At 29.5% G+C, this 12,973-nt stretch overlaps 1 protein-coding gene across 1 annotated transcript in view; it reads left to right on the top strand.

Annotated features, from left to right (window-relative positions):
* The first annotated feature begins 1,057 nt into the window (after nucleotides 1–1,057).
* Nucleotides 1,058–12,973, top strand: part of LOC143080810 (uncharacterized) — a 12,870-nt gene continuing 954 nt past the window's right edge. The window contains exons 1-3 of the mRNA XM_076256867.1: nucleotides 1,058–1,431; nucleotides 8,031–8,174; nucleotides 8,876–12,973. The exon at nucleotides 8,876–12,973 is cut by the window's right edge and continues 954 nt beyond it. Of these exons, the coding sequence (XP_076112982.1) occupies nucleotides 1,182–1,431; nucleotides 8,031–8,174; nucleotides 8,876–9,087 (606 nt within the window). The 5' untranslated portion in view covers nucleotides 1,058–1,181 and the 3' untranslated portion in view covers nucleotides 9,088–12,973. The remainder of the gene's footprint in view (nucleotides 1,432–8,030; nucleotides 8,175–8,875) is intronic.

Below are 12,973 nucleotides of genomic sequence, written 5' to 3'. Positions count from 1 at the left end.
TATTAAAGAAAATCGTATTCAGAGACAAGTGCAAGTGATCACTGGTAAGCAGCCAGTCAGTAGACAGCCTAGCCGAAAATATGTGCAAGTTCCCAGTTTCATTAACAGTGTACGTTGAAAATACGTATAGAGGACTCGGAATGCCGGATTCCGAATCACTGTCATGCAAATGAGTAAAAAGAATATTTACTAAAAAAAATGTAAACACCATGCAAACAGAAAGAAAATGGGAAAGAAAAAAGAGGTGTCCATTCACCAAGCGCCTGTGTTCTAGTCCGTCTTACTTAACTCGGAATAGAATACTAAAAATATATTATGCTGGTGTACTTTTATGAAGGGTTCTTTTACTACAAGCAAAACAGGGACTTTCTATACTAACTTAATATAACTTTCTATACTAACTTAGTACAACTTTCTATACTAAGGACTACTTACTTAGTATAACTTTCTATACTAACTTAGTATAACTTTCTATACTAACTTAGTATAACTTTCTATACTAACTTAGTATAACTCATACTAACTTAGTACAACTTTCTATACAAATTTAGTATAAACTTTCTGTACTAACTTAGTATAGAAAGTTCCTGATGCAAAACAGGAATTTATTTGTATTATCTTTCACTTTTGCTAGTGTGTTTTGTATATTCGACTTTTTATGTTTCTTTGGTTCTTATAACGTGACTCTGTACTTTAAAAGATCCCGTCATTATATTATTCTTCTATTAAATGTCATTATGTTGCAGTTCTATTATAAATAAGAAAATACGTTGAACGACAAACGACAAAATTATTTTAATCCAGTAGTGGTAGGCATTTTTGGATTCTTAGACATTCTACAGAACTTCTGGACAATTTGAATCTCAGTCTATTTCTGAAATTAATTCTAACATACTTTTGATTTATTAACCCTGTATGCTAACATTTCCCATGTTAAATTATAAAATTGTTTTGTGTAAACATTGAACGACAAAATTTCTTCCTATGTGACGTGAAAGCTTCCGAAATTGTTCAAATTCACCGAAAGTTGAAAGAGACTATAACCGGAAATGCCTTAAAAGACACCGGAAGTGTACAAAAGCACCGAAGCAGAAGAAATATAAAAGAAAGAAAAGAAGTGTCTAAGACAAAATTGACTAGTACACAATATATTGTTAATTACAGATTAACAGACGATAGAAATGGCTTCTTGTTTAGTTGTTACAGCAGTTTTACTTGTGTTAATCACGACTGTAGCTACGATTGTGTGTTTTGCAATGCCAAACTGGTTACATTTTGTCAACAAACAAGACACCTTATGCCATTGTGCATCAACAAACTGTGACTGCGGTCTATGGATCAGTTGTCTTGGCGGACCTGCTACATCTGGGATACTAGATAATTGCAAATGGTTCTTTTCAGACAATTTCAAAATTGAAAAAGATCTCCCAGGTATAAAATAATTTCTGATATTGAAGTTGTTATTGTTAACGTGGGCGTGGTTTTGTTTGGTACACCCCACCCAATTATTTATTTTGTCTCCCTGGTAATTTTAAAGCAGATCAAATGGAAATATTTTACACATTTATATATTTTTTGATATTTCACCAAATTAAGTTTTGTACAATAATCATGAATGATACATTTTATAGTAGGAATCCTGGTCCGATTGCCTCAAAAGACAAAACACATTCAAGTCCTTCTTGATCGTCCACTTTTATTTTCGAAACCTTACATTTTTACATCCAAAGTCCTTTCACACCCATCACGTTCGCTCCCTTTTTTATTGGTTTTGTCAAGGATTTGAATATTATTAGGTTTTGTGTTTAATAATTTTGTAATCAAGTTTTTAATAAATCTTAATCATGTTTTGGTTAGCAAACGTATTCATGGTATTGCTGTAATTTTTTTCTTTGTTTCAAAATAAAGTAAGATTCTGACTGTTTATTTTTGGTTAAATAAATCTTAATCATGTTTGGATTAATGTACAAATGGTGTATTTCTAGATTTTTGTCGAGCCTTCGACTTTAGTAGAAAAAGCGAGACTAAGCGATCATACATTCCGTCGGCGGCGGCGTCCACAAATATTCACTCTGTGGTTAAAGTTTTTGAAATTTTAATAACTTTCTTAAACTATACTGAATTTCTACCAAACTTGAACAGAAGCTTGTTTATGATCATAAGAAAGTATCCAGAAGTAAATTTTGTAAAAATAAAATTCCATTTTTTCGGTAGTTTACTTATCAATGGACTTAGTTTTTCTGTGAGGAAACATTGCATTCACTCTGTGGCCAAAGTTTTTAAAATTTTAATAACTTTCATAAACTATCCTTGATTTGTACCAAACTTGGACAGAAGCTTGTTTATGATCTTAAGATAGTATCAACATGATCAAGAAGAAAATTTTGTAAAAATAAATTTCCACTTTTCCGTATTTTACTTATAAATGGACTTAGTTTTTCTGCAAGGAAACATTACATTCACTCTGTGGTCATGGTGGTTAAAGTTTTTAAAATTTTAATAACTTTCATAAACTATCCTTTATTTGTACAAAACTTGGACAGAAGCTTGTTTATGATCATAAGATAGTATCAAGAAGAAAATTTTGTAAAAATAAATTTCCACTTTTCCGTAATTTACTTATAAATGGACTTAGTTTTTTTGCCAGAAACAAAACATTCACTCTGTGGTTTAAGTTTTTAAAATTTTTATAATGTTCTTAAACTATCCTTGATTTTTTACCAAACTTAGACAAAAGCTTGTTTCTGATCATAAGATATTATTCAGAAGTATTTTTTGTGAAAAAAAAATTCACTTTTTCCGTATTTTACTTATAAATGGACTTAGTTTTTCTGCAAGGAAACATTACATTCACTCTGTGGTCATGGTGGTTAAAGTTTTTAAAATTTTAATAACTTTCATAAACTATCCTTTATTTGTACAAAACTTGGACAGAAGCTTGTTTATGATCATAAGATAGTATCAAGAAGAAAATTTTGTAAAAATAAATTTCCACTTTTCCGTATTTTACTTATAAATGGACTTAGTTTTTTTGCCAGAAACAAAACATTCACTCTGTGGTTTAAGTTTTTAAAATTTTTATAATGTTCTTAAACTATCCTGGATTTTTTACCAAACTTAGACAAAAGCTTGTTTCTGATCATAAGATATTATTCAGAAGTATTATTTGTGAAATTTTTTTCTCACTTTTTCCGTATTTTACTTATAAATGGACTTAGTTTTTCTTTCAAAATATATAGCAGTTAAAGTTTATAAAACATTTATTAGATTCATAAACTATCCTTGATTTCTTTACCAAACTTGGAAGCTTCTTTCAATCAAAAGACAGTATCGAGAGGGAAATTTTTATTGATGTTTTTCCTCATTTTTGTTGAGTCTGCAATTAACAGCAAAAGTAGGCGAGACACTGGGTTCCGTGGAACCCTTACGAATTTTTTTTTTTCATTGTTTCAAATAAAGTGATATTCTGACAACGATTTTTGTGGTGAATAAATCTTAATCATATTTTGGTTAGTGCATTGTTTTTGTTGAGCCTGTGACTTTTGTCGAAAAGCAAGACATAGGGATCTGACATTCCATCGGCAGCATCAGCGTCCACAAATATTCACTCTGTGGTTAAAGTTTTTGAAATTTTAATAACTATCTTAAACTAACCTGGTTTTCTACCAAACTTTGACAGAAGCTTGTTCATTATCATAAGATATTCTAATGCAATTATTGTATATCAATGGTTCAGTTAGCGTAAAATTCTATCTCCTTGTCTGTAACTAAGGAAGCCGACATTTTGAATTGTTAAATGTATTGACATGTAATGTCTACAATAAAAAGCCAAAAAACTCACATGTTGCACCTAAAAATCTTCTTTTTAACAAATTTTATTACGTCCTGAAGCGGCACAGAAGCCAGAAAACGCCCAGTGTTTATGTTTGACGCCGGAAGCATACCTATGATGTCACCTAGTGTAGGGACCAAAGAAGATAACATCTTTTTCGCGGAATTTTCTTTAATGAAGATTTTACACTAAAATAATGATTGAAATTTAATTATGAACTTGATTGCATTAGAATAGAGATAACTGTATTGTATTTGAAGCTTTAAGGACGTCCATCGGTAGTTTTACTGTCGCAAATACCCGTTATCCTGTCTCTGCTACGCGTCGCCAGGTAAACTAAATTTGCGAAAGTAAAACTACTGAGGCCACACTTAAAAATATTTTGGTTTGCCCAAACCCTACCCAAAGGTTGAGACAGTGGGTAGGTACAATGTAGGTAGGCATTTTCTTTTTTTTTTTCAAAAAAAAGAAATTGAAGTATCAGATGTTTATTAGTCTTCATGCCTATTTGATTAAAAAAAACTTCTTCAAATCAGGACAATAAAAGAATTTGAGTAGGCAGCTTTTTTCTGGGTAGGTAGCGTTTGGGCAAACAAACCTATTATTTATTATGGCCTGATGGACGTCCTTAAAGCTTCAAATACAATACAGTTATCTCAAGTATCCAGATGTAAATTTAGTATTAAAAAAGATTTTTTTTCCCTGTATTTTTCTTATAAATTGACTAAGTTTTCTGTCAGCATGGTCAGGAAACATTACATTCACTCTGTTTTTGAAATTTTAATAACTTTCATAAGCTTTCCTGGATTTGTACCAAACTTGGACAAAAGTTTGTTTATGATCAAAAGCTTGTATCTAGAAGGAAATTTTTTTTAAAATTTTGTACCTGTTTATTTTCATATTTTACTTATAGATGGACTTAGTTTTTCTTCCAGTTTACATTACATACATTGTATAGTCTGCAGTTAAAGTTTTTAAAACATTTATTAGATTAATAAACTATCCTCGATTTTTACCAAACTTGGACAGAAGCTTCTTACAATAAAAAGATTGTATTGAGAGACATTTTTTTTTTTCCTTGTTTTTGTTGAGCCTGCGATTAACAGCAAAAGTAGGCGAGACACTGGGTTCCACGGAACCCTTACAAATTTTTTCTCATACTAATCTAAGTATATGCAGTATTTACATCAAAGAAAGTCAAAACAACTATTATGATTTTCAAAATAATAATACCAAATTTAGCTGTGTTTAATTCAAATGAGCAGAAATCGATATAAAATTAACATTAAATAATTAATCATCAAATTAATAAAAAAAAGAAGCTATATTCAGGAAAATGTCATTTATTTGGTATATAAATGTATAAAAAGATATCTTATGCAATTTGAATAGAAATTAAGGCATGAACAGACCAAGGGGGCAAACATGTGCGGTGCGAATGTGTAGTCTGCAAAGATGCATTGGGTGCGATAGGACCTGATAGTACACTGTATGCAACAAAGTTCTAAAATGGTGAACTATCAACTTTTTAAAAAGAGATTTTGCCACTTATAAATATTAAAGATATGGAAAATGGTATGGTTATTGCTCTCACCGGTGCAATTTTTACCAGATTTTTATAAAACTTATTGTATATGTTAATATTGGCAATATCTCGGACAAGTTCTAAAATGATGGACAATTGAAATATGAAAGGTAGAAAGTCCACTGATGGATAATGTGATTGAAATTGTATGAAACTCAACCAGCTTGTGATCAGCAGTGTCCATCGTTAAAATGGAAAATATCTTTTAGAAAATTATATAGAAATTAGCTCTTTATCAGTTAATTGATATGCTATAGACAGATATCTTCATTTATAAGCTTGCAACCTTGAACAAGAATCTCAATTTACAACAAAGATGATGTCCTGTGGTGTTATAAATTTAATTTCCAGTCATGTGAAATTCATCAAACTCTAGGTCATATTTTTCTGGACTTTCAAAAAATAGTTTAAGACAGATGCTCATGAACTTAATCTATCATAATCATGATAATATCATTAAGGCTACTCCCTCATATCCCATCCAACATATTTGATTTAGACTTAAAATTCTAGTTGACAGTCAGACTGACAGAATAAATGGTACCAATGAAAAAATAATCACTATCATGACTTTATTGTCTTAACCTTTTTATTAAGATTATTGTCACTTTCTATATACATTTTGTACAAAAACACATGAAAAACTGCAAGTATATTTTTCATTACATTGCCGTCTGGTCATGATTGTCTCCCTTGGGAAAAGTAAAAATAACAGGGAAAATAGCCAGTAGTAGATCTTTTAGCAAATCCATCAGATTAGTTTTTCCAGATCCCGAATTTTATGTTGCACTGAGTAAAAAGATTAAATTTTTATCACATAAAAGGATGTTGAAAGGTTGAGTGACTTTGCTTAGTTAAATTTGTACACTGGTGCACCTCTCTTGACCAAATACCCATTAGTTTTGTCCCTAACCCAATTATTGTATCCCTGGCAATTAAGAAATGTTAAGTGTTAACTGGTGTTAAATGGTGTGAACATTGCCTAGGGGTACATTGACAGTTGATTACACTTTTGAACTTGCTTGTCATACATGATTGAACATTAAACCTTCTAATGACTAGTCAAGGGTTCTTCATGTTGAAAATTCACTTTGATATCTAACATTACATGTATATATAAAAATTGCTTAACTGTGCATTAATTGAATACTTACATCTAAATAAAATTAATTAAAAAAAAGCAATCAAATCAATGATTAAATGTTAATTTTGTGTATTTATTTTTGTTGATGACCATGAGGTTTTTGACATAAACATATTTGGGTGGAAAATACCAGTCAGTACAAATAAACAGTACATAATTTCATACCGATTCCACATCTTCTTATATCTATAAATTATATATAATTTACTAATAATTTGACCTCAAACTTTTTTTTAGGGGGGAGGGTCCTTGACTTATTTTGGATTTATTTATTTTTATGACAAATGTGAGTAAAATGAGGCAGGAGTTTGTTTAAAATGACTTTGAAAATCAGCAAAATGAATTATACTCTTTTTTTAATTCCTTTATAATTTAACTTTGGATGTATCATGTCTTCTGATTGGCTGAAAGTTTGTCTATCAGCTCATAGATATGATTTGTCATATGACCTTGACACCATCAAAGTTTTTTACGATTTACTTCTTAAATATGGAAGAAATAATTGAATTATAAGGAATGACTAATATTTTTTCTGTCTATTAGATATACATGTAACCTCAAACTGAAATTCATAGCAGAAGTTTCTGTTTTAAAGAAATTGTGTTATTAAAATGTTGTGTCTTTTTTATAATTTGTAGGATGCAAAGTGTAAAATTAAAACTACATTTTGCACATTTGTATTACAACATTTACAATGACCTATAGCTAGAATTACAAATTATCAGCAAGCTATCTTGTCACTTTTAATTTTGTGTAACGAATCAATGTTAACATGAAATTTCCTGTTGATTATCAATTAAAAATAAATCCAGCTTTACGATACATGGTTTGTTCTGACTATAATGGTAGTAACATCAATGTTTTCTGAAATTCACACTTGTAAAAGTGCTTACTAAGACAAATTATCCTTATACTTGTGTAAATTGATATAAAGTTATTGCATAATTATTTTACTGTTAATCCCTTTATTACTGCAAGGACTTACATGAATGTACAATGTACCACTCATACATGTATGCTTGAGACTTTTACTGTATGTGATTGTTTATAGGCAGATGGATAATTGATGTAGATGGTATTCAGTATACAGTATATGTACATCTGGTATGTACATATACATGTACATGATATATATGCTGTATGCAATTTATAACAGTCCTAGTCTTCTGCATGTTGGTTGATATTATTGCATTAGGTGAAATAACTAGTACTGTAAATTTAGAAATTATTGCGTGTAATTATTATTGCGATTTTGTCATTTTAGACTTAAATGCGATTTTAATTTTTACGATTTTGAGAAATATCCTGTTTAATTCATATAAAATATTTCAAAATGCGAGTTTGAATTATTGCGTTTACACGTCTGTCGCATTTTTAGCAATAATAAAAACCTCGCAATGATTTCTGAATTTACAGTATTCATGACCACAGACTGAAATAATGTACATTTGATAAATTGTTGATTTTAGACTGGTTTAAAGCTGTACAAGGAATGATGTCATGTGCTGTTGCTTCCTCCATGCTGGCTCTTTTGATTGGTCTGTTGTCATTGTGTAACGTCTGTAAAGGATGTAATGCCCACCAAGCAGCTGGAGCGTTTGCTAACCTCACTTGTAAGTTCTTATATTGGAACGTTAGTGTCAGATCAGGCTCAGTTCTCAATACACTAGTCTGATGACCAATATTCTAACAATTCTCTTATGTGTCAAAACAAATAGTTACAAATAGTTACTAGTCCAAGTAAAATTTTACTAGTCTGGGCCATCATACTAGTGGCTAAAGATGCAAATGATTTAGTCATGTACATTTTATTTTTGTACAAATGTAACTTGGTGTAAGTTTAAGGTTATGTTAATGAAATAATTAATTATTGACCTTATGAAGTTGTCTACTGTATAGAAGAAGGAGAATGGTGTGGTTGCCAATGAGTTACCATTTAAAAATAGATTCATGATCCCTCCTGGCATACATTGTACCTTACGTAGAGTCATGCTAGCGTTCAGGTTCATGTTCTTGTGTAACTAATACCTAAAATTGAAACTTGACAAAAACTATAGAAGAAAATCCTCTAAAGAGCCATTTGCCACAAACCTTTTGGTGAGTGAAATCTATGTCAGTTGATCATTTTGGAGAGGAAAAGTAAGCACTTGTCGTGAAAAAGTTTAACATATATATCTTGTGAATAATACCATATCATTAGAGTGATTCTATTGATGATAGTAGTTCTTTTCCTATTTAATTATGAACATGATGAAATGATGTGTTTTTTTTTCTATGACAATCTTCAAATATTGCAATCTGATACTTATTTCAGTTCTGTTGATTGCTGTTTCGGTTTGTGTGTTTGGTGCTAAAGCATACCTCGATCATCAAGCTGAAGTTCTGACCAAAGAAAGTTCAACTGGGATGCAGTTAATCTACGGCTGGGGATTCTGGGTAGCTGTAGGTGCTGGGGTGTTTTCTCTATTGTCAAGTGTAATATACTATTGTGTTGGACATGCAAGTAGGAACTATGATGAATGCTAAAAATAGAATTTATATTAATTTATATTGAAAGTAGGTCGTCATGACTACATCTCAGCAGCAATTCTTTAATGGCAAATGCAGTAGGTCTAACAATTCTCATGTTATTAAGCCTCTGTCTTTAGATCTTTCTTAAACAAAGGTGGTGCTAATCTCTAAGCAAACATTAAATTCAGATTGTAATTATGGTTTGGCTTGCATTAAAAAGTTGCAGTATCATAACAGCATATCGTTAAAATCATTTTTTACTAAATTGGTATTTGAATTTTTATTAATTTTTTTATTAACAAAACTTTGCTGCCAGTAATTATTTCAAAGATTTCCTTGGATATATTTGAATATTTTAGAAGAGGTATTTTTTAGACCTTCATGCACTAAGGTATTATATTATATATGACACAAGTGTAAGTGTCTGTTGTTTAAGAGTTGTGATTTATATTGTACTTAAGCCAAGTCTAACATTATTACCTTCAAATTAAAGATTGATTTTATTAGAAAGATTTCCTGTAATTTATGAAATATTGACTGCATGTTGACCTGTATTTTTGTAGCTTTATTGAATAGTTAGGTTGTTGCTTCATTGACATATACCACTCGTACCTCTCTTTTTTGCATTATGTCAAATGAAATATCAATACCACACTTTAAAGGAGAAGATATACCTATTGGTTATTTTACCAGTGTTTTGATTTTTATTTCCCTGTCTTGTTATTTAATCTTGAATACTTGATAAATTCTTACCAGCTGTTTCTTATTTTGTTATCAGTGTTTGATAATATTTATTCACTCAAGATTAACTGTACAATGTCATAAAACCAAATTTTCAGAAGACCAAAAAAATCTGAAAGTCAAAGACAAGTGTGATAAAGATTTGAAAAAAAATATTCAGTTGCATGAAAGATGAAGTTTTGAAAATAGAGTTTTTATTATTCATATATCTAAATAGAAAAACTTTATTTTTTTTATTATAATTTTCAAATTATTGAGGGTAACAATGTTTGACTTTTTTTATTGAGATATTTTATATGTTTTTAGAATACTAAATGTACATTATACTCATGTTTAAGTCATAAACAATTTTGTATGTCATTATTTTGTAGTGCAAGTGTATGCAAGTTTATTTTATGTTATATGTTGAGAATAATGATTTCATATTTTTATGTTTATGTTTATATAAATGCTACTGACATAATTTTATTGAAATTTGAAAAATATATTAAAAATTTATTAAATACATTTTTGAAAATTTAAAATAGTACATAGATGAAAGTAAGAAGGATAACTTTTGAATTTGACTACTATTATTAAACTTTGTCATATTTTTGTGAAAACTGTGTTTGTATTTAATATTTATATTTTTTAGCTTTTGGAATAATGGTCTGAAAAGCAAAATGCTGGCAAAGGTAGTTATTGTTTACTCAAAATTTTAAACTTTATAAAATTACAGTGAAACCCTTAAACAGCAGAAGAATTTTTACAGACTTGAGGCTTTTATTGATAAGATATATCTCAATTGTCATACTATTTCATTAACGATATGCATAATAAGGAAGAAGATCATATCAGTGTGCTTATTTTTGATACCCAACTATTTTAAAAGAAAGGTTATATAAGGTTGATACTGTTGTACAGTGGAACAAATTCTGAGAGAAAATTGCTGAACAAATATGTTGCTCAAGCAGTTTTAACATTAGAATAAGAACAGTTTTTTTACCTGTCTATTTTCTGTTTATGTAAAATGTTCATGTCAGTGTATTTTAATCACTTATTTGTAGAAAAACTGGCACACATTCTATGCATTGTTTAAACATTTATATGAAGCAGTTATTGTCAATATGGTCTAGAAACCTTTTTTGATTTTTTAATTAAATTAATTTCATCCTATACCATAATTCAGTACTTTCTTAAAATGTACTAGAAACAGTGAAATTATTGATACATTTTGAACATTAAAAAGGAATTGATTTTAAGGCTTTCAGAGGGATAAAAAAATCAACTTCAATTATTAAAATTGTACACCATATCTCTTTAGCATTTCTGTTTACTTTTGATATTTTTCAGTATACACACAAAGGGTTTAGATTAGTGCAATAAATATTGTGTTATATTTGTAATATTTTTCTGTCAGATTTTAGATTAGAAATAAGAGAACTTTACTTAGAGCAGTCAATGTACAAGTATTGTTGTCATACTTGGTACTTTTATATATAGCCTAAAACATTCAGGAGGCAACTAGTTTTCTTGCATGGGGGTCATTTCTGTTTTAATTTGATCAGTACTAGGTGATAAAACTGTCAAAGGAAACTGCAGTAAATCTCAGGTTTCAAGCTGTTAGATCAGCAAGATTGATTTGAACACCTTACAATAAATGTTGATCAGATATTGATTTAAACTGGACAGTTGCAAGAACATTGGTTAACACATGAAATGTAAATACTCTTTTTGGCAAGTTTTTTTATGTCTTTTAATTGGCTTGATAAATCCAGTATTTAAACAATTTAATGATCAAGTAAGATGATATCACACACAACAATTGAACTTGAAGCATGCAACCATCTAGAATGCTTAAAGAAACTGACAACTTTTGTAATAAGTCAGATTGAACATTTCAACTTGAAGTCATAAAGACCGAAGACTTTTTATTATAACTGTAAGCAACAGTTGTTAAGCCAGTATAGATTACACCGGATTCTTTTTCAAATTACTTAATCAAATCAAACCTATGATGTTATTATAAACTTTTACTGTGTCTTTTTTTCATCATTTTGTTTGTGATAACTTGCTCATGAGAATATTTCTTTTTGTTTAGTATTATTGCGATGTTTTGGTTTCTGTTTACTATCACTTTGTTGTATACTGTTGTGATACTTTTATTATCAGCACAGATTATCAGGGGCGTTAGTTTCATAGTTGCTTCTTTTGCAGTGTAATGTTGGAAATTGTGTTTCCAAAAGGTGTTTGTTATGCTACAAAAGTAGGCTTATGTGAATATTCATCTTGCCAGCATGTTAGAATCTTTCTGTTGTTAATTATAGCATGCTGTGCATTTACATGTTGCGTTTAATGTACACATTGTAATATATTGTTAGGCATTCCTTTTAGAATTTTCAGTGCTCATGGTTTGTTTCTATTTTTGTGCCAAATAAAATGAGGCTTTATATCACATTTTCTTGTTCACACACTTTTCATATAGTTGTTACTTCCAACAAACACCTTTTATGTGTAAAGAATTTAATATTTTTGTATTAAAGTGTTGTTTAAATTTGTACATAATTCACATGTTTAAAAAAAAAATATGGTATTTTGATTTCCTCGGGTTGTGTTATGAAGACATTTAAACAGAAAAAAATCTTCATTTAATAAAAAATAACTTTATAATGATAAATACTCAGAATTCTCAATATATCCTTATTTTCTTGTGTAAAATAATTTATTTTAACTCATGCAGATAGATTCTAAGGTTGTTTTTTGTAACGTTGGATATATGTGCATTTTAATAATAAAAATATCCTTTATGTTATTTTTTTTAACATTATAGCTATGACATCTATTTAGAGAAAGCAAATAGTTTGTATTGAGGTTGTAATGTGATTTACTTCTTTATAATACACCTTATCGCTATTTGTCTGCCATTACTGCATATCACACAGGTTCCCGTAAATTTTTGGTGTCATAAAACAAAATAACTGACGCCACAATGGAAAAGTGATTGTGGTATGCGTCAAAAGTTCAAGCGGCTGGGTTAGCCGGGATTAGGGATAAGGTGTATTAGAGTTGAAGAGAGTCATTAATTATTATTATTTTTACAAGAACTAATGTAAAAAAAAAAGTGACATTGTAGGCAGTTATTTTCAATTTCACGTTGAAAGATATTTTTGGAGTATTCAAT

Source organism: Mytilus galloprovincialis, chromosome 6 (assembly GCF_965363235.1).
Source record: "Mytilus galloprovincialis chromosome 6, xbMytGall1.hap1.1, whole genome shotgun sequence".
Lineage (NCBI taxonomy): Eukaryota > Metazoa > Mollusca > Bivalvia > Mytilida > Mytilidae > Mytilus > Mytilus galloprovincialis.
The sequence above is the reverse complement of the archived record's forward strand: the minus strand, read 5'-3'. Positions and strand labels throughout refer to the sequence as shown.